We start from the raw sequence: 22,023 nt of genomic DNA on the forward strand, positions 1-22,023 counted from the left end.
AAATTGTATTTTGGGTTTTACCTGTCACTTAAGCACATCAGGAGAAATCAGGCAGAGACCATCTTGAGCAACATCACAGGGAGAGGGCAGTTGAAATCCTGGCACAACTTTATCATGTGGTTTGTAATCCTGGAATACACCCTGATTTAGAGGAAAGGATCTAAGACTGATCTGCTCCCTCTGGCATTATCAGGACTGGAAGACGATTACTTTTCCTTATAATTCCTGCTAAGCATTTAAGTAAGTTTAGAAAATAACTTGGTAAATATAGATTCTAATTGAAAATATTTTAGCTACTACTTGCAAATTTCCAGGACTTGGAAAATGTTATGACTAATATTTAAAAAGTTTTAAAAAAATCTTTTTTCAGAAAAGTTAAAAGAAGAAAGGCGCTTGTCTTCTAAAGTAAGATAATTCTGAAATAGATATTTCCCAACAACTATGGTTGATAATAATAAAGTTTTATATATTTCATCATTAGTTTTTCATATATGTATATCTATCCTAAATGATGTTCTGGTCTCAGTTTTCTTGACGTTCATCTCTGGGGAAAATCTGTATTTCGGTATACATATCAAAAGCTCTAATATAAGTTTTCTCGTAAATAGTTTTTACAATTAAATTTGCATAGCTACCCTGTTAAATGTAGGGTAGGGATGCCCTTTCTATGGTTATTCACAAATTGTTTTCTCTTTTTATAAGTGTATAAAATAAAGGTGTAATTATAAGAAGTTTCTTACTGCAAATACTGAAAACAAATTTCCTAGTATAAAAAAAAAGTATTTTAAGCTGTTTTTATACAAATCCAATTAAGAAAATGTGTATATATATATTTATATATATTTCAATTTCTGGAGGTGATTACTAGTCAAATCTATACAAAAAATTTTGGTAATCCTAAGAAAGTAAAGACAACATTTTGTTCAAAAGATTGTGAATTCAAATGTAGGAACAGGGAACAGGTAACAGAGCTGGGAGTACTGGCTTTTCCTAATAAACATACCAAGACAGAGATGCCAGAAAAGGTGCCACAGAAACAAGTAAACAGAAATACCCTAACGTCCCCTTCCCCTATTCTATTTCAGATTATAAAGCACCTGTTATAATGTACCAGAGTTTAGTGATTTTATATTAGAAACATAAATATAGCTTTCTTAAAGAATCTATCTATAGAAAATATTATACATATAAAATCACTGTATATTTCAAAATACTTTAAAACCTAAACATTTTGTATAAGCATATCTATCAATATAAAACATTATTTTTTCTCTATACCACTTGGGTTTTTTTCATCTACACAAAAAGCCATTAAAAATGTTTAAACATAATTATACAAGGAGAAGCCCATTTAAATCCAACCGACTTATACACTGACATTTGAAATACAAACATTATACATGTATATAATATATATACTCACACATACATACAGATACATGTTTGAGTCTTCACAGAAAAAAAGCAGTCACTGACAAAGTATCTTTTCATAGATATTTGTGTTTGCAAAGTGTTTCAATGTGGAAAAATAATTTTTAACTAAATTCTGCTTCTAGTTGAACACAGTGGCCATAATAGTTTTAGCTGCCTATCACGTTCTAAACAAATTTCTTGATTTTGTTACAGTAAAAGCTTTAAATACTATGATATGAAATTCCTCATGTTCCCTGTGTGAGGGCCTATTCTAGATTATGGAATAAAAGGGGTTCTCAGGGTACGGCTACAACAGCAAAGCTTTATGAGTATGCCTAAGGTCCTTACTAAAATACGTCACCCCTTGCTTATCCAACTCTTCTTCTCCAGTGAAGCATGCAGCTTGAAGAGAATTCTGGGCTTCCAGGTTTTACCCTGGAAATTGTGGAATGTCAGTACTGAGTTCTACATCAGGGATGCTAGGACACTAGCAACCAGAAACCCAGGCTTTCTACCTATTTATTTGATATTTAATCACAATAAACTCTTGGTTAGATAAAACAATTGCAGCTTGCTTTTTAATAGCGTCAATAAAATAACTGATCTCTCGGAAGTGCTGTAAGAAATGTTTTCCTCGCCTCTGGATTAAGCTAGTCAACTGGTGTACTTAATAATGTTTGTCCTGGGAATGTAACTCGTGTGTATCTGTGTGTGTATGTGTATGCGTGTGTGTGTGTACAGCTAGTTTCATCTAGCAGACCATTTACCATTTAAATATTTGTAAGAAAAATAATTCGTGAGAAGCCAACACACTACAGATAAATAGTCCACCATTAGAGAATCCTATAAAGTAAATATAGTAATTAGAGATTCTTACATGTAAAAACAAGTTACTCATATGAAGGTTACTGTGTTTATATGGCTTTAATTCAATTTGGTGAATTTTTTAGCTGAAAGTTTTAAATAATCATGTATTTAACCAAAATATTTTATTTTTTAACTACTAATGGGTTATTGTGGAATACTGAAGCTTATATTGATAGCTTTAGTGTGCCTATTTAAAAATGAATGAAATAAAAAGTGTTAAACTATTATTGAATGGGGGTTGAAAAACATCCCTAAATGTTTCCAAATGAAACGTCAGAGGCAAATTAGACCTGAACCCTTCAAATTGAGCCAGAAGCCCTTTCATATCTGAATAGGCACATTAAAATCAGAACAAGAATATTTCTCTTCTTGTAACCCTTCATTTTTTTCCTTTTTTACATGTAGTAAAGATGGAATTTGCTATGGTAGCTTCCCATGTCTAGGACAAGACAAAATAATAATAGAAACAACAGAGTGAATTCTGTGTCTGACAGGTTAAAAAAAAAAAACTGAACTGTGATTAGTTATTAAGTAATGAAAAAAGATGAATCATTCCACCAGTTGTGTGATCTGGGAGATTCTACTAGCTTAAGTGACTTTTAAAACAAGGACGCTTGGTATCTACTTAACCAAGCATATATCTAACTCTGATTTTCAAGCTTATCTTCATCATTGCCAGTTACACCAGCTTTCTGGCCATGGAGACCACCTTCATTTTCTAACATAAAGGGTCTCAAGTAGATCATGCTACCTCTCTCAAGCCCCTGACTGGGCCGAAGGGGGCATATCACTCACAGCAGGTGAAGGCCTCATATTTAATGACTATTGCTTTCTAAGAAGACTGTAGTTCAAAGGGGCGCCGTCTGGCGATGCAGAATGCCACTCCTGCCCTGCGCAGTATGGCAGATGCAAACACTCCTATTGGCTAAATTTTTAGCAAACTGTCATACCTCATAGTAGAAAAATCTGTACTAAACTCAACTGCTGGCATTTATAAGTTACAGAAAAGACTCATTTCTTATCCCCTTCTCTTACTCTTAACCAATGACAGACACAAAGATTGCAATTTGCAATTTGTATTATGTTCTAAATTGACATTAATGAAGTCTAACAAGAAAAAGCGAGTTATTTCCCTAACCATACCAGGCACATACAAAACACTTTTGTGTTAAGTGATTACCTCCATTTAAGTATGTGCAGTAAGTACCGATTAATGACATTAGAAAAATGTAATGAAATAATAGTAAAACACCAACAACTTTCAACATTCGTATTCCTCAATGCATACCTACATACATACACACATACTGTACACAGGTGCAACGCATGTACATACTTATGTATGTACATACATATGTACATACACACACACCTGCTATTTTGGGGATATTCATCACCGAGGAGAGAGCTCACGAAGCTTCTCCAAGTACATAATTTGCCATCTAAGGAGGTGCTGTCCAGGTGAGTAAGTATAAATTAGGGTGAACTATGTCTTCAGCAAACCCATGACAACCTAGCATGATGATGACATCCTGTCAAGGCTGACTCAATGTAGGATACATATGCTAAGACCATGGACCAGCTCTGCTCCTACAAGTGTTAGCATTCGCTCGTCTTTTCATGGAACATGAAAGGTAAACTGAGGTTTCTTTGGTGATGGTCATTTGCTTGAATGGCAGATTTTTCTTCTGTTGCTGCGTTAATGTTGTCTAAATAAGCGTCTTCATCATCCTCTTCATCCCTTCCACTACCCTCTAGGCTGTGTCTAATGCCATAAGCGAAGTAAATCAGGAAACCTTTTAGAGAACAAAATATCAGTGTTTTAGGTATGTCAGAAAATGACTGAACATGGAAATTTAATATAGAACTTAATAGGGCTTTTTGCCTTCTCTTTCTATGCTATTTTAGAAGAATGAAATGCAAGAATATGATACCCCACAGAAGGTCCTTGATCAATATTTTCCCAGTAGAATGTACTTCATTTATAGAATGTATGTTTCTTTCAATAAGTGTTTTTTGGATGTTTATGTAGAAAAAAAATTATATTTATTTTCTTAAAACCCAATACTACACTTTAAACAAAAGGATATATAGAGTAAAATTTCCAATTACATCTCAAATACAAGTAGTGGATTATCAGAATCACAGTCAGTTATTTTGGGAAGCACACCCTGTGTAAACAAAGGGTCATGGGCGTGCCTTCCACATGTTACTGTCACCAGAAAAGGACAAATAATTGTGTACAAAGCAACTATTTATTAACAGCCATGCTGATGGGGATTAGAAAAAAATGTAAGAATCCTCACGAAATAGTTGATTACTTATTGATATGTAGGCATTTTGCTGGGTTTTAGTTACAATTTCAAAAATCGGTTAAGAGTTTTGGGTTGATGTGAAATGCATTATAATTCTCCCCTTTAAAATAATGGGAAGTAGGCTACCAATTAGTGTTTTGGCATGTCCAATTGTTAGGAATGATTCTATTTCCTCTTCTGTCCTCAGAGGTTTGAAGGTCCAGGCCTCCCTGTCCTCAAATAAAATTATCATAATCACTATGTTACAAAGAAACTTGGGTACAAAACGAGGGAGGTAAGTTGGTCTAGGTCAACCAGCTATTAAATGGCAGAGGGGGATTCAAATACAGAATCTGGCTCTGTAGTTCATGCTCTTAATCAAGATCAAGTACATTAACCCATAGTGAGCTACAATTTGAGGAGGGAAACAGTGATTTGTGGAAAGGCAGGAAGCATGGAGAAGCTTTCCACCAGATTAGAAAGAGATTCTTCTGGGCTCAGAGGAGGGGAGTGAGTTCTATAGTCCTCTGCTCTGAGGATTTGGACTCAGCTTCCTGGCAGCACCTGGAGAAGTGATAGGATCCCCAAAGGAATGGCCATGTCGTACACCCCCGAGGGTGTAACTGACAGGCAGGTGCTTCCTTTCAGGATCTTGCCCCTTCAGCAACAGAGCCACCTACCAAAAATGGTCACTTTGACAGAAAGAGAGAAAAACCTAGTATAACCTGTGTGGATGGATAACCTTTGACTCAAGGTACCACCATTCTAATTCCTTGGTGTAGTGTAAGATCTCCCAAAATATAGGCAAAACTCTAGTGTGGGTTTGGGGAGATAGGCAAAACTGACTGAGGTAAATCTCCCATCAACTCAAGTGGTCTGGTGGCTTAAAATTGAAAATAAGTTCATTTATAGCCAAAGCAAACGCTTGCATACGTGCACACAGTGAATTAAGAAGAATTTCATTCTTCTTAAGCTAATGGGAGGACTGTCAAAAAGCACAAACTCAAACTCCTCAGGCCACCAACACCAATACAGATTTAGCTCTCATTTCTCACTACTTCATCCCACATTTTTAAGATGGTTGGTGCTCAGTACTTGGGTTACAACAAACTCTTAATTTCTAACTCAATTTTCACAGAGGAAACTGAAGAGGTCAAAATGAAAAACAATGTAATAGAGATATAAATAAACTCACTCATGTTATTTAATGCTAAATTCCCCCCAAGGACCTAATAATAAGAAAATTAGATATCAGAAAGATTTCTTGCTACTAGTTCATTCAAAATGTCCCCAGAAATCCACTGGCACACTGGAAAGCACTGGCTTATGAATCAGAGTCTCAGACTGCCATTTATAAGTCAGATCCTTTGACATTTTGGGGCTGCATTTTTCTCACCCATTAAATTGGAGAAAATAGAATCTACAGGGTTCTACAGGGTTACTGAGAGAACTGAATTTTTAAAAAGGCATCTGAAAACATCTGGAAAAGTAAGCTCTCTGTTGTTCTAAAAATTGAGAAAGGAGGAAACTGGAAAAAGCCTTTATCTCCAGAAAGGGGGAAGAGATGCATTTCTCTCATCACTGTGCATAAACTTGTTAAGAGGGAGCCAAAACTGAGAAAGCTGAAATATTAAAAGACCCACCAAGTGCCATCCAAATGCTAAATCTGATCCAAGTCACTGCGCTCAACTGGACCATCAAGTAAATGTTCACCAGGATGCTGAATGCCGGCAAAAATGGTAGGAATGGAACCTAAGGAGGAAAAATACCTTCTTAAATATACTCAGATTCTGAAAGCACATTCCCCAAATTATTTTGACATGGTAGTAACTAATTTAACATAGTATACGCTTTCACTCCGTGTCAGTAAGTTTGCATTCTTACAAAAAGAACAACCTGAATAAAAGCCATTCTTCTGGAGAAAACTAAGGGGAGCATCACACTTCACACTACTTAACTGCGGCCCAAAGCAACGGGGGATTTATCCAGCCTTCTAATGCCTGCCTCATAAGCGAGACACAATTGGCTTTAGGGTTTAGTTTAGTTTAGATTTTACTGATTTAGTTCAGACATCAATAGGCTATGCCTCTGGAGCTCTGGATACACACAGCTCTCAGGAGATACTTTCAGAAAGCTCTCTTCAAACCTCACAGAATAAGTTCATTTGCAGTGGAATAGCTTACTGAGAGGGTCCTGACTTTCGAAAGTAAAATATTCGAATTATTCTTCTACTACTGTAGATTATTTGACAAGAAATTCGTTCAGTATTATATAATATTGTGATAGGAGCATACTCAAGTTTCTGAAAAGGGCAGTAACAGTCAAAGTAGGGAGAATACTTATGACAAAAAGGAACATCTCAAAGAACTGTGACACTTTTGTTCATTGGTTAACTTCATGAGAAGTGCTTTTTCCTTTTTTTTTTTAAAGAAACAACTTACGAAAACTAATGTACAAGAGAAAATGTGCATAATATTTGGCATCTCTAATCCTCATTACACTTACCATAAAGGCTACTTTATGCTGATTCTGGGGCTGTCTCCACATGGTGAGAATGATGGCAATGAAGAGAACAAGAAACAGCACAAGAAGAGCAAGGCTCCATGCTTCCAGCCTGGCAAGAGCATCGACTCCGTAAGTGGTCAAAATACTCAGGCCCAAAACAAGAAATGCTGCAAAGGAGATAGGTATACAAAACAAAATTAGCACGCACACTTTACTCAGTTCAAATAGTCGATTTTGGTAAGATATCAAGTTCTTTACATATCTATTTGCTAAATACTAAGATTCTTCATTTTCATTATGGGCAGAAATAGCTAATTTCACCAATTTAAAAAACACTGCTTGCTGACTCATGACTGTCTGCCCCTCAGAAGTCAACCCCTCCTCTGGCACTCTACTCTCTTGCTTTTTCTGCCCATGTGCCATCTGGGTCCCCATCTGCTGCTGTCTCAGTCTTTATCACATGGATTAATGGGAAGTTGTTGGAAGAGGGGTTATTTCTCTTTTTTCAAGTGGGAAATGACAAGTCTGTCCATTTTCAGCAGTTGTAAACACTAAACGTTAATGTAAACAAATAATATATGATCTGCATCTTTACTCCCTATTTCAGTGCTATCACCATCCACTCACCATATCTCTGACCATCAAGTCTGCAATAGGGGTCCCTCAGGGGAACCTGCACTTCCCCTAGCTTGCCACCAATAATCCTGTATTATAAAGCCCAGTGAGTATAAGAGGCATCTCTCTTGATATCCCAAGTGGCCAGGAGAGTTCCTGGCACATGGATGATGCTCACTAAATGTCGCTGAAAATATGAAAGATTACATAACTGTGGGTGAGCAGACAAAGATTTTCTATATTGCCTCCCAGTGTCTTTGGGTCCCAGTTCTCTGATTGCAGATGTACTTGGACTGATGCTTTCACACACGGGGCTCCCTAACACCTAATGAAATGTATCAATATTGTACTTCTGCCACTTTCACCTCAGGGAATTTCTTCCTGTCTTCTTCATTTACCAAAATGTGATAAATTTATCCTACTACTATAAAGATGTTATCAAGGTCTAGTGACCTAGTAGGTGGAAATTTCAGGGCTCCAGGTAGTTGCTCACATATTGCAGGGTCACGTAAGGCCTTTTGCCCTCTCTCACATCATACTGGCTCCACCTACACATATATAATAATGTATGCGGTGAAGAGCACTCACCAAGGAATCCCACCATAAAGCTCACAAGAGAAGCTGACTGTTGTGTAGGCAGAGCTGAGGGGCTGAAGAGGCTTCGCAGGCTGAAACCCTGTTCTTGCAGCATGGTGACCTGGGAGGTGCTTTCCGAGGCTGTGCTGGCACATGATCCCAGAGCTTCTTTCTCAGGAGAATATTTGGGCTGCTCGTAAGATAAGCCAGGCTGGTACCTATCTCAAATAAATGTCTGTGTCTTTATTCTCAAAGAGACCCTTGGCCCAAATGAAATACGCACCTAAAACTCTGAGACGTCCTACAGTGTCACAGCTCATGAAATAAATCAACACTTCTCATGGCTCTGGCCCCTGACATGCTCAGTCAGACCACAAACCTACTCAATGTGATATCAGAAACAACTCTCAAGTTCCTTTGATAGCCATTTAATTGGAAAGTTACATATTAGGTGCAGAAGAGAGTTACATTTTAAAGTGAGGCAATTGTGATAATAGGATGATTATTCTGAAATTATCTTTTGTCCAGAGGTAAAACAGCACAGAAACTCGGGTTAAGTATATGCTACAGAGTAACATACAGTCTTCTGTCTGGCATTCAAAGGCCTCATCACAATCAGCCTCTCTAGCCTCATCTCCCTCAACTTGCCTACTAAAGTCCTCTAGTTTCACCCTGACTAGCACATCTGGCCATTATGTCACCTCCCAACCCCATGCGTGCCATTCTCCTTCATTATCCTATCCTCTTGCTGTACAGCCTGTGTCAACATATCAGCCTGCCTCACCGGCTAGTACCCGCCCCAGCTTCCCCAATGTGGTCTCTTCTCTCTGAGCAGCCTTTACTTAAATTTAACATTTGTCCTCCATCTAAAGAAAAAATATGCTGAGAAAAAATATGCAGAAGTACACAGAAGAAAATGAAAACTAGTGCCCAGTGTTGTGCCAGTACTTTGGTATAATTTCAGCCAGGCATAAATGCATATATATAATATACATATATATATATTATATATATATATATATATATATATATATATACACACACAATAATAATTTTTAAATGTAAATTTATGTTATTTAAATAAATTTAGATGCTTTATATAGCTTTGCATCCTGAAAATGACACATTTCTCCAAATAATTAAATATCATTTTATTTGTTGTAGAAGAGTACACTGAATAAATGTACCCTCATTAATTTAACCATTCTCTTATTGATATTCAGGTTAGTTCAATTTTTAACTAATATAAATTATCTTTTCCATGAACATCCTTTATATATATATATATATATCTGTGTGTGCCTCTTTGTGATTAAATCGTTAGTATAAAATCTCAGCAGTTGAACTATTGGAACAGAAAATATGATATTTTTAAGTGTCTTTACATATTATGAGAACCTGCCATTCACATGGATTGGGCTGACCTTTTGCTAGTTACCAATTGTAATTGATTCTTTGCTAAGAACCAAGTCTGGTTATTATATGTTATATTCATGTGTTTATGTAGTGACTCCTTGCCTCTGTGAGACTGCTAAGTCCCTGAAAGCAAGGATGGTGAGCCCTAATTTTCTTTATTCCCTGGGCCCCACATGACACACATCCTTCAGAACAAGGACAGGGACAACTCACCTGAGGATGAGAACACAGGCTGCAACCAGAGAGTAGGCCAGAAGAGTGCCAATGGACATCATGTCCACGAGTGCCTTCAGGTCAAAAAGAAATGCCATCACAGCTATTGGGAAAATAAAAGAACAGTAAAGAAATGGCCTATGATGAAACTCTATACAGTTGATAATGTTCAAGTCAGGGACAAGGGCCTAACATTTTGTTTGTTTTAGTACCAATAAGAAGTCGAAAAATGTATAGAATATATATTTCTCACAATTAAGATGTTCTTCAGGTCATATAAATTGCTAATAAATTTTCAAAGCCCTCAGTTATCAGACAGAAAACTACTACTTTGATTACTAAAAACCCATTTTGATTACTTAAAAAATATTAACCTGACAGAAAGTCAAAATATTATATAACAGAATACACTCTTTTGATGTTTCAGAAGAAAAACATTGCTACGAAATATTGGCTAGCTCCTTTTATAAAATCACAAAAAATTCAAACAGAAGAGCTTCCATTATAAATGATATATAATCATTGTGATTTCCATCTCCATTTTGAGTTATATCATATACTAAATAAAATAATTTCAAATTAAATATGTTTCTTATATAGGCTAAATTCTACTGTGATTGAAACCACACACTCCAGTAAGACCGACTAGATTTGAGAGCTCAATCTATGGTCCTGCACCCAAATCCCAATAATGTTAAGAGGTAAAACATACTTTACATAGTGGAATAGTTACCTTGCACTTAGCAGTTCTTTTCTCCACTGAAACATCAAAATAGTGATAATATTAACTTGAATTTATTATACAGCTGTCTTTAACATAATAAGTAGATAACACCACATTCCATTTATATGGTGTTCTAGACTTCTCTGCAAGTTTTATATCTCTATGATCTCATTTTATCTTTAATTCAATAATCCTGTGAGACAGAAAAAATTATTTAGGCTTAGCCATATAAAATGGCCAGGATTTGACTGTTTTTGACCAAACTCCAGCAATTTTACATGGTTTTCCCTAAAAGGATTATTTTCTCCATTTTATATATGGGCTACTTAGCAAGGTTACAATGACTAGGTAGAAGCAGAGTTCTGAACTATATCCCTATGCACCTCCTATGATAACTACATTGTTCTTTTAAATACGCCTCATGCCTCACTTTGAAAACTCTCCACTGTTAGTATATTTATACATTAAATGACTAAAATTTCAATGTTCTATAAGAATCACAGATAGCCAGAATAAAGTAGACAAGACAGAAGAAAATTATCCATACAATCTGATCTCATTAAAAAACAAGCCAAGTAAGTATGAGAGTACAAAATAACAAAATGTAATATTTTAGAGCATTAAAAAAGCTTTTTGTTACAATTATCTTCATTTAATTATTGATTTTAGTGTCTTGTTATCCTGCTAAATTAAATTCTTCCTAACGGAAGAAGGATACATATTTTTAAAATTGCGAATATATAGTAGAGTATTACTGGGCAAGGTTTTGTTGGAAAAAATAAAAGTTTTTATGGTGTTAATAAAGTGTGTGATCCTTTGTCATAATTATAAATATCTTTAATGTCAAAATGCACTGTTTAATAATAAAATGGGCTTTGGATCATCTAGCACAAATTTCATTTTATAGGTCAGAAATCTAAGCACTGAGAAAAGAAGTGATTTGACTTTCCAATATATGTCTAATAAAGTGCAAATTTATTAGAAAATATGTACAAAGTGAAGCTGTTTAGACAAATGCTTTGACTCTGAAAAATTTTCATTTCATACATAACATTAGCATTCTCTAATCTAATTTCCCAACAATTTAGAGCATGAACAAAATTATCATTTTTGGTTTGAATTTCCACTACCAAGAGAGTTTATCATTTTATCTACAAAGCTTGCTAGAGTCTTTCTCTTGCTTCCTATAATAGGACCTTTAAGGTCATTCTCTTGATCTATAGAATATATGACAATTTCTGTATACAATAAAAATCTGGCCAAAGGTATTTTACATGGGTATGATGATATGCCAAAAGGTAACTTCTGGAGGTTTTTGTTTTTGTTTTTTTTTAATATGACTTAAATACCAAAACTGTTGAAAGGAAAAATAGATTTCCTAACAGGGTTTACGAGGATATAGGTGTTAGTAACTTAGCGAACCATGAAGGCCCAGGAAGTGGGGATATCTACCACACTAAGAGCAGGGACTACAACAGCCAAGTATAAATTATCTTTGACATGTCTTATATTAAACTAAGAATGGGTAAAATTTAGCTTTTCAAAAATCCTATGGTCCTTTAGCAATATTCAACTTAAATCCCAAACAAAAGAAAATATTGAATCATTATTTTTAATTCCTACATCAAAAATTAAGTAATCATTGTTTAATTAAAATTTGTGTGTCAACAATACAATTTTATGTGTTAGTTCATCAATCTGAAGAGCATTTAATACCTGACATATAGTGAAGAACCCTTATAACCATTTGCACATTTGTTAGAAGCCCAAGAGGTTAAAATAACAAAAAATCCCAAAGGAGTAGTTAAGAATGAATTTCAGTAAACCACTGCCACCGTAATTTTCAGATGTAATCCTAATGCCCATACCCTAATTCGTCAGTGATTTTGTTCTTAACTTACATGCACAGCAAGCAGACCCTCTTTATAAGTCCATGCATGCGCATTAAACGTTCAAGTTCAATGTTGAAGAAGCCTATGTTTGTAAAGCTTACCAGAAATGAACCCTGAAGTCAATGTGGCAGCAACTGGTGACTGCCTCTTACTCACTCTGGCAAGAAATCTAAACAGTAAACCATCCCGGGCCATGGCAAACATAATTCGGGGTAAAGGAAACATAGAGCCCAGAAGACTAGAACAGAAAAATTCATAATCCACGTGTGAGTTATTACAAGTATTATTCTAGACAGGTATATACAGGTACAGACTGGACACATTAAAGTGCAGAACTTATGCCAAAAAAAATTCAAAATTGAAAACATTCACAAAAAAGCTATTGACCTTCACATAAACCAAAACAGGAAACCATCTCATTTTTCATATTTTTTCAGAATCTTTGATGAAAAAAACACCCCCCATTTTCTTAATAAAAGTCACCCCTCTCTCACCTGCCACTGCACCCGATGATAAAGTAGCAATTATTGGTGTCTTCGTTTTGGAATTGATTTGAGCTAGACATTTGAAAAGCAACCCATCCTCCGCCATAGCATAGATTACACGAGGCATTGGGAAAATGCATCCAAGAAGACTGAATAAAAAGCAAACACATGCAGTGTGGCAAACACGTTCATGCAAAATTACATTCCAGAATTGAAATTAAGTAATTGCATAAAACTCAGCATCTGTGATTATAAAGTCTTGTTATTTTAAAAATATATTATGATTTAGCTTTTAAAAATATTGCCAATATTTACTACTGTGCTACTTATTATTGTTGCAGATATTTGCTCAGCACAATTATCAGACTAAAAATAATAATGCAAGTAATTTGTGCATGCCCATGATTATTACTGAATTAAAACTAAGTAATTAAGACAACAACAACAAAAAAACCCAGTCATATCATTAAGATACTATTACTGGCAATAACTCAGAAAATTCCTAAACTGATATGTAATTAAAGAAGAAATTAAATAATTTGATTTCATAGAACTGTCCTTTCATTTATTTAATAATTATGTATTTATATATATATTTTACCATTATTTTTCTTCCTGTAGTGTGATCTTTGATCAAATTAATAATAATTCCTAGCATTGTAAGATAATAAAAATAGAGAACGGTTAAAAGAAATCAACTCACTGTAAAATTAGTACATACATGTAGCCATGATTAAAAGTTTAAGAAAACTTTAAATGTTTTATATTAATGGTGTTTTTACTGGCTGTACCATTTTGCACATGACTTAGTTGTTAAAAAAACCTTTAAAAGAAAATAAGTAAAATATTTCGTTTGAAAAACCCATCTTCTTCATCTTTTAATAAAGGTAGGTTGAGCTTGGCCTTGGCTGAATCTGTGTCCGTCTCTTCTAAAACTGTGATGGCAAGTTCAGATTACCAATATCACAGTTCAGATTTTTGAAACCAGTCAAAATAAAGCTCATTACTAGCAGATGGCTGAGAAACCAAAGGAAGTAATTTTTAATTGATTCGTATTAACTTGAATAGAAAATGAAAAAGATTTTGAGAAAAAAAGCTAGGTTAATGAATTATAGAAAGAGATTTCTTTTTCCAGTATCAGAATTTTAGAAAATTATTTTCATTCTAAAAAAATTAATAATCAGGCCAAGAATTTCTCTTTGTAAGAATGCTCTGCTGTATAGCACGGTATAAAACTGGAATGAAATATCTTATGATCATATGTTAATTTGAAATGTGAGTAGCTCAAGAAAACTGAGAAATGAATTTTAAAGTATTAAAATATACAGCTACTGAAAATCTGAACACTTGAGATTAAATTACCCTTTCCTTTCACAAAGATGTTATTTGGATTTCCACCATGAATTTGAGAACAGAGATTTCTATTTCTAGACCAAGTTCACTCGATTAGTGCTAAGAGAAAAAAATCTGTGTTTCACAGGAAAAAGCACATTATATTTAATAATCCCACAGCATATAGCTTCCACACAAATAGATTTGATATATTACGTTAAAAGACAACAGAAAACGTCAAGTCTGTATGCATAAAAGCTCTCAATTGTCTGTAGCACTACAAGTGACACCAGAGCCAGCAGGAAAACATACTAGTATAAACATCTGAAAGTTTTATAATGCATAAATATATGAATATATGTGACATATATATATGTATGTATGTGGATGCATGTACCAATGCATCCACATGTATTTCTACTGGACCATCACTATCCTGAAAAACTGACTCTTAACTGATGAGGGAAAAAGACTTTATTGTTTAAGATTAAGACAACAATTCTGGGCAACCTATCCATAGAATACATAGTTGCATAATATGTTTCTCATATTAAAACATACAAAAGGAATTCTTTAGACACTGACTACCTTTTGCAGTGACGCAAACAGCCTGCACCCCAGAGGTAATGCAACGTACCTTGCTGACAAAGCACAGAGGGAGCCCGCGGCGACAACGTATTTGGCAGGACCCCATCCAACATATTCAAATGCTACAGGAAGGGGGCTTTTTTCATCCAGGAGGTAGTATGGCATCATAAGTGTTAAAGCTGCAGAGACCCCAAAATAGGCCATAAAGCAAACAAGTAAAGAAGTCACAATTCCAATAGGAATAGCTTTCTGAGGATTCCGGACTTCTTCACCTAAAGAAACATAAACAAATAAAACATTAATAGGAAAAGCATTAATTTGTCTCCTCCCCCATGATAATTATACTCTGTTTTTGTCCCTTCTGTTTTCTTAGCTTGATCCTTCTATCTACATGAAATCATCTCTCTTCTTGAGGGTACTTTAATATTACATAAAAGTCTAATTGCAGAAAGAAAAAAACTGACATACCAGCATCATTAAACGTTTAGCAATAAAAAAACAGTCTTCATCCATTTTGGAAACGATTCATCCACAGATATTAAATGACTGTCATGGCATTTCCGTAGGCCCTTAAATATGAAGCCTTCAGATAAACTTCTAGCCAATCCGTGTATTTATATTAAACTCTAGTTTCAATAGAAAACAGTATACTTTGGATCCTTCTAATAAGATTTGGAATTTGAGGCACCAAAAACATGATCACTTATAAGACCATGCAAAAATATCAACCCAGATGGAGCAGGCACTTGGAGAATGATTCTGGCATGATTATCTTGTTGATTACCAGGATGAAGAGAAATATATTTTGTCCTACTAAAGAAGAAATAATTGAGGAGCATGATCATCATTTATTACTCATTGCAACAGCACTTCCAGATAGAAGGTCAAGGATATTAACTATGACTAACATTTATAAAGTATTTGACAGCTTGCAAAGTATTTTTCATACATAATTCTCGCAAAGTGTGTGTGTGTGTGTGTGTGTGCATGTAGTGTATATATATACATATATATATAATCTTTTCGGTAGCCTTTATACATTTGAGGGGTAGGTACTGCTCTCCCAATTTTACTAATATGGAAACCAAGGTTCAGAGAGTTTCATTACATTTCTTTTTATCATGTGCAGCAGGTGTCACAGCCGGGGCTGGAACCAGCTCCAAATCCCATTCCCTTTCCTTGATCTCTGTTGCCACCCATGAGTACTCCTGTGGGTACAAAGAGCACCTTTTCCTTCTCCTGAGAGCCAAGACTCTGCTCTTACCAGTCGTTGCAATGCAGTCAAATCCCACAAAGGCATAAAAGCAGGTTGCAGCCCCAGCCAAAGTTCCTGCAAAGCCATATGGCATGAAGCCGCCAGCCCCATAGATACTTGTTCCATTTTCAGAGGGCGGCTCTCTATGGAAGAGAACAAATGTCAGAAAGTCATTTTCATAGAAAACTGCTGCTTCTGGTAATTTGTCTGAAACTACATCCTCAGAAGGCTGTTGTGTTCATCAGCTCTTTCAAGCTGACGGATTCAGAACTAAAAGTAAACCCTGATTCTCTGAGCCCATCCTAGAGAATGCAGTGGTATCCCCAACAATGATGCCCTCTCTGGTTACCGACTCTGATCTTAGAGGCTGACTGACAGCATAAGCAGGAGGTCCAGACCCACTCTGGCTAGAACTCACAGCCAGGCAGGATTTTGAGGCCATGATCTGAAATAAAGACAAGAAACTTCTTCTTCTCGTGGACAGTTGGGCAGACTGCACATTTAAAAACTTACGTAAAGACATTTGAAAAGATGAAATAAAAGTATCTAGGCATGATTAATAATACTAAAGTTGAATATTTTACTACATGTTAAAAATTATATAACACCAGAAGATACTAATTTTTTGCCTCATCAGAATAACAGCCAACAACTCAGGTAAAGATAAACATGTAGACATACCCTACTCCAGATATTTTTGTATTCTTATTCCATATACACACAAGATATCACACTTAAATCTTAAGATGAAACCTTTTCTATATAATTATTATTAATTTAATTTTGAGATGATCAGGTTTAAAGTGAAATGCATGGGCAAGTCTGCTTATGTAACTAATAATATCCTCCAAAAAACAAGGCCTGAAATTTACTACAAGGCTGAAAAACTGCAATGAAACCAAATGGTCGTCCCAAAGGAAGAACTGAAGGATACATTAACTCAAAATACTCATTGTTATTTAGAGGTCGCAAACCTTAGGGAGAAAAAAGTATTCTTGTGATGGTGAGAATCTCCCTCTTCCTTCCCCTAAACCTAGAGCAGAGATCGAGGTTGAGAACTGGCAGCTACAAGGCTTCAAATAGATGCTCAATAGCAAACATACCTATTTATGTCTGGGTGCTGCCAGGGAAGGAGAGCCTCAGAATGGAATAGACCTTCAGAAAAGTCTCTGAAGCAAACATTTCAGAACCATTGTTTCAGAGAAAAATGTAACATAAGACAAAAGCAGCAAATGGAAAAAAAAAAACAAAAAACAAAAACAAAACTCAGACTGAGAGAGGAAAAAACCCAAATATTTTACCTGGCACTTGCTGATATATTTTTGAGAAAGTCTTCACTAATCTTCCAGTTTGCCACATTTCCTTTCACAAACCCAGCAATCATAACAAAGAGAAGGACCAGGATATTAACAGCTGTGAAGACTTTATTCACCCAAGCAGACTCTTTTACTCCAAAAGATAAAAGACCTATGAGAAAATAAAAAGTAATAACATTTTGAGGCAGTCACAAGCTTTAGGATATTATTTCACCAGGATTCATATATTTAACTCACAAATATCCCTTTCTATTGCGAGTTCTTACTCATTTGCGCAACTGTGAAATGATGTCTTCTGAATACAACCAACTTGATATCAGAAGGCAGATTGTGCTCAAACCCAGAGGATGCCACACTCTCCAAGAAATAAATAAATCTAGTAACTTTGACTATTATTATCAACAGGTGGTAGAGGTGAAGCAACTTAATTTTAATGAAATGCTGTTCTAAACACATTTCAAGGTTAGTAGCTGCAAAATTTTTAAAGGAAAAGCTCGATCATATGTCTGCATCATGTTTATTAAATACATAAACAAAATAATTCAACTGTCATGCCCAAAAGATATTTAATTAAATCAATTCTCACATTAATAGTTTTATATTCTGATTGGAAAAGTAATCAATTTCCTATTCAAGTAATATAAAGATACAGAAAAAATGTGAATGAAATAAAGAGCAAGTGTAATCTCCTCTCTAGAATTTTGCACGTACACAAAATCCATGTACACGCAAATATTTCCATGTCAACAAATATACAACAATTTTTAACAGCCACATACTCTTCCTCTATATGGAGACACTATAATCCCTTATTTATAGACAATCAGGTCACTCTTAGTTTCTTACAACTAAAAACAGTACTGACATAATCATTTTTATAAATATTTTTGTACACTTTCTAATTATTTCTTTACAATAATTTTCTATAAGGTAATACTGTATCAAGAATATGTACTTTTATACAAGGCTTTTGGCTCATGCTGTCAAAATATTCCCTATGAAGTTTGCCCCAATTTAAATTGACCATTCTTTCTGTTAGGCTATTCTTGTTCATATTGATTTATAAAATTTATTTATATAATAATGCTATAAGCTCTCTGCCTATCACATATTGCCTGTTTTTCCCAGTATATTATTTGCTTTTAATATTAATGTTGATTATACATATGAAAAAATTTCAGAATTTAAATTTTTCCTTTTTAGTTTCTACCTTTAGAAAGATTTTCCCTTTAGAAATATTAACCCCAAAATGTTCATCTTTATTTCCTTTTAGTACTTTTATGATTATATTTGTCATATTTATATCTTTAATTCATCTTGCATAAGATATGAATTGTGGACCAAAGAAATTATTTTTTACTATTAGGGAAATGATTGTGATGAAAGGATTAAGTCACATGTTTATTTGTTTCCTCCCTATATCTACACACCCATGATCAAATAAGCACAACTATCCAAGTAGAGATGAGAGAGGCTGAATATCATTCTTTTACCTCTATAATTTCCAGAATGTCCAGTACTATAACTGTATTAACAATATAAAAGAAAACTGTATAGTCACTACAACTACTGACTGTCTGTAACTATCCATCAGGTTAGGAGCCACTACATGCCCAGGAAATACGCCCTATACGCTACACCACAATACACTCTGGAAAATAACAGAGCTGCTGTCATGTTCTATAAAAGTTTCATAATACCTCATGTGTACTCTCTAGTCTGAGATCTCCATTTCCAGCCAGTAGATTAGAGACTAATGAATATCTCATGTAAAGACTACATATTCTGCTCTTGTATCTTTAAGAAACAACAGCTTCAGCTGCCAAGATATTTGGTATTACAATATGAATAAAGATTTATACTAGGAAGTTTTGATCTTGAAAGATTCTAATAACAAAATTACCATGTAAGCTTAGCCTATTTAAAGTAAAGACATGATGGTCAATGAACACAAGACAAATGATGCAGGCAGGCTAAGGCCTCAGTCTTGCCATGGAAGTTAATGATTTTAACTCATTGTTTAGAGATTAAAACTGAATATTTAAGTTCATTGAAACTATCCCTAAATAAAATATGATGGAACTAATTTAAGGTTAGCTAGGCTGTTTAGAAATCAAAACAAAATCTATCACCTGTTAAAAAACAATTGATGAGATTTTTCTTGATATTAGAAGCAAAATGCCAAATATTTTAGGTCTTTAAATTTTGTTCATATCACTATATAAAACAGTTAACTAACACCCAACTTTTTAAAGGGTAAAGCTATTTTAAAAATTATGTAATTATACAAGTAAGCATTCATTATAGAAAGATGTTTCGATCACATTTCGTAATCAAGAGAGAATGTAGCTAAAGATAAGGTTGGAAAGGAAAGCAAGGGGTAGTAAGAAGTGTAAACAAACAGATTTTATTCTTAGTGCAACCCCTGATGGATTTTAATAGGAGTGCAAGTAGAAATGACAAACGAAATAGAAAATGTTCAAATAGTGAAAATCAAATATAAGGAAACAGCAGGGTATTAACTGTATCTACAGAATAAAATTGCCTGTTATCTAAGTGCTTAGTCGGTGCTCAGCAAGAAGCCCAGCAAAGACAGACATTGATATCCATTGATGAGCAAACTGAGTCATGGAAAAATTAAGTCACTCAGTGTTCCAAAGATAGTAAATGGCAGAGTAGGATTAAAAACCTGATTGATTACTCTGACTCTAATTCCTGTGCCTTCTAAACCACTATGCCTCAATACTGATGAAAATGGAAAAACCCTGGTATAAAGTATGTTTGTCTACATAATGTCTACATTAAAAAATAACAGGTGGTTTGAATGTTTCCTAAAACCAGGTGCATACATTATATAGATAAAGGTATAAATAGAAAGACAGTATTTCTAGAATTAGTATGCTTACAAATATCCACAGTTGTATCTAACAAGATGAAATAGTGTCAAAAATTACACATTGTTCTCCATTTAAACTTCATTGCCATTCCCATAAATCTCCAATTAGTATTAGAAAATTGATGTGCCTCATCCTAGTATTTAGTGCATTCCAGGTGCCATTAACCCAGAAGGGCTATTCCTACTACTCTACATGATTTAGATTTATTTTTGAAACATATCGCATAAGATAAAATGTGATTCTAGCCAGTGGCGAGGCTCACAGATCTCCAATAATAACCTAAGTGTATACATATGTTGCCTAGTCTTGGGAACTTGGGCCCCAAATTCTGGCTTATCATAGGGAGAAGCGTAATTAGTGTTCTTACCTGCTAGAAGTAATATAAGGCACACAGCAAAAAAGTCAGGATACTCTGCAAGGCCAGTATAATTTATATTGAAGTACGTCCTGAAAAACTGACCAATCTGTTTGTTAAGAAGTTCATCAAAAGTGCCACTCCACGCTCTTGCAACACTTGACGTACCTTCCCCAAACACAGAACATGCAGTGAATACAAGGTCACTGGGAGAAAATTAACATAACATTAATTGCTATTCTATTCTAGGATAAACATGAGCTAGTTCAGACAGATTTGAAAATTTTAACCACGTATAAAATTATCTTGATAATTTTATAATTATACAATAGTAATCAAATGTTCAAGTCCATAACTAGAATCAGGTAACTTTCTTTGCATTAGAGAACTATATATTCTTTTTAAAACAAACAGGTTTTCAAATCCACTAAGAGGCATATTCAGAAATAAAGCAGAATCACCTAATTTTGCAGTTTTAGATGAGAAAAAAGAGATACCCAGGGATCAAGTGATTCACTCAAGATCACATAGTCGCTCACTAATGCAGACCTACAACGAAACCCTAAGGCCTCCGACTCAGGAGTACTGTTTCCACCATTCCACGTGATAAGATTAGTTTTTGGAAACCTACCTATCACATAAGATAAAATGAGATTCCAGCCAGTGATGAAGGCCCAGAGTTCTCCAACAGTAACATAAGTGTACAAATATGCCGACCCAGTCTTGGGAACTCGGGCCCCAAATTCAGCATAGCAAAGGCCTGCCATCACAGAAGCGAGGGCAGCAATGAGAAAAGAAAGGACAATACTGGGGCCAGAATCAGCTTTGGCGACCTCCCCAGCGAGGACGTAAACCCCAGCACCAAGAGTGCTTCCAACGCCCAAAGCAATGAGGTCCACGGTGGATAAGCAACGGCTTAATTTGGAGTCTTCGAGACTGTCCAGAATGACGATTTTTCTCCGGATCAAACATCGGGCAAAAGACAGAACTGCTCTACAGGGAATCATTTTGAAGAGGTCAACCTGATGAAGAGAAAGAAGGGACAGGTTAGAAGCTGATCTGGAATCATCATCCCTCCAATCAGCTGCCCGGCTTCTCAGCACTGTTATGGTTTTTTTTTTTTTTTCACTTGCTACAGGTGTGGCCTAGAGCAATCGTAAAGGGGGCTTAATAAACCAAAGCGGTGCATTTCTTACTCACACATGCCCTTTTATAAGAGACTGCAACCATGGCTTATTTGGGGCGCAAAAGAATAGGAGCCCTGGGTGATTAAAAAGATC

At 35.1% G+C, this 22,023-nt stretch overlaps 1 protein-coding gene across 7 annotated transcripts in view; it reads right to left on the minus strand.

Moving 5' to 3' along the window:
• Positions 1-556: 556 nt before the first annotated feature.
• Positions 557-22,023, minus strand: part of SLC7A2 (solute carrier family 7 member 2) — a 58,154-nt gene continuing 36,687 nt past the window's right edge. For 6 of the 7 annotated variants that reach the window (XM_039839306.1, XM_039839309.1, XM_039839304.1 and 3 more), the window contains 11 exons: positions 21,375-21,765; positions 20,756-20,911; positions 17,477-17,642; positions 16,185-16,318; positions 14,970-15,192; positions 13,010-13,149; positions 9,900-10,002; positions 8,283-8,488; positions 7,080-7,246; positions 6,218-6,326; positions 557-4,076 (listed from right to left, as the gene is read on the minus strand). In XM_039839306.1, the coding sequence (XP_039695240.1) occupies positions 3,880-4,076; positions 6,218-6,326; positions 7,080-7,246; positions 8,283-8,488; positions 9,900-10,002; positions 13,010-13,149; positions 14,970-15,192; positions 16,185-16,318; positions 17,477-17,642; positions 20,756-20,911; positions 21,375-21,750 (1,977 nt within the window). In that variant the 5' untranslated portion in view covers positions 21,751-21,765 and the 3' untranslated portion in view covers positions 557-3,879. Of the gene's footprint in view, positions 4,077-6,217; positions 6,327-7,079; positions 7,247-8,282; positions 8,489-9,899; positions 10,003-12,616; positions 12,754-13,009; positions 13,150-14,969; positions 15,193-16,184; positions 16,319-17,476; positions 17,643-20,755; positions 20,912-21,374; positions 21,766-22,023 lie in introns of all 7 variants that reach the window. The other variant, XM_039839303.1, reaches the window with a different exon arrangement.

The sequence above is a fragment of the Pteropus medius genome, unplaced genomic scaffold, assembly GCF_902729225.1.
Source record: "Pteropus medius unplaced genomic scaffold, Ma_sr-lr_union100, whole genome shotgun sequence".
Lineage (NCBI taxonomy): Eukaryota > Metazoa > Chordata > Mammalia > Chiroptera > Pteropodidae > Pteropus > Pteropus medius.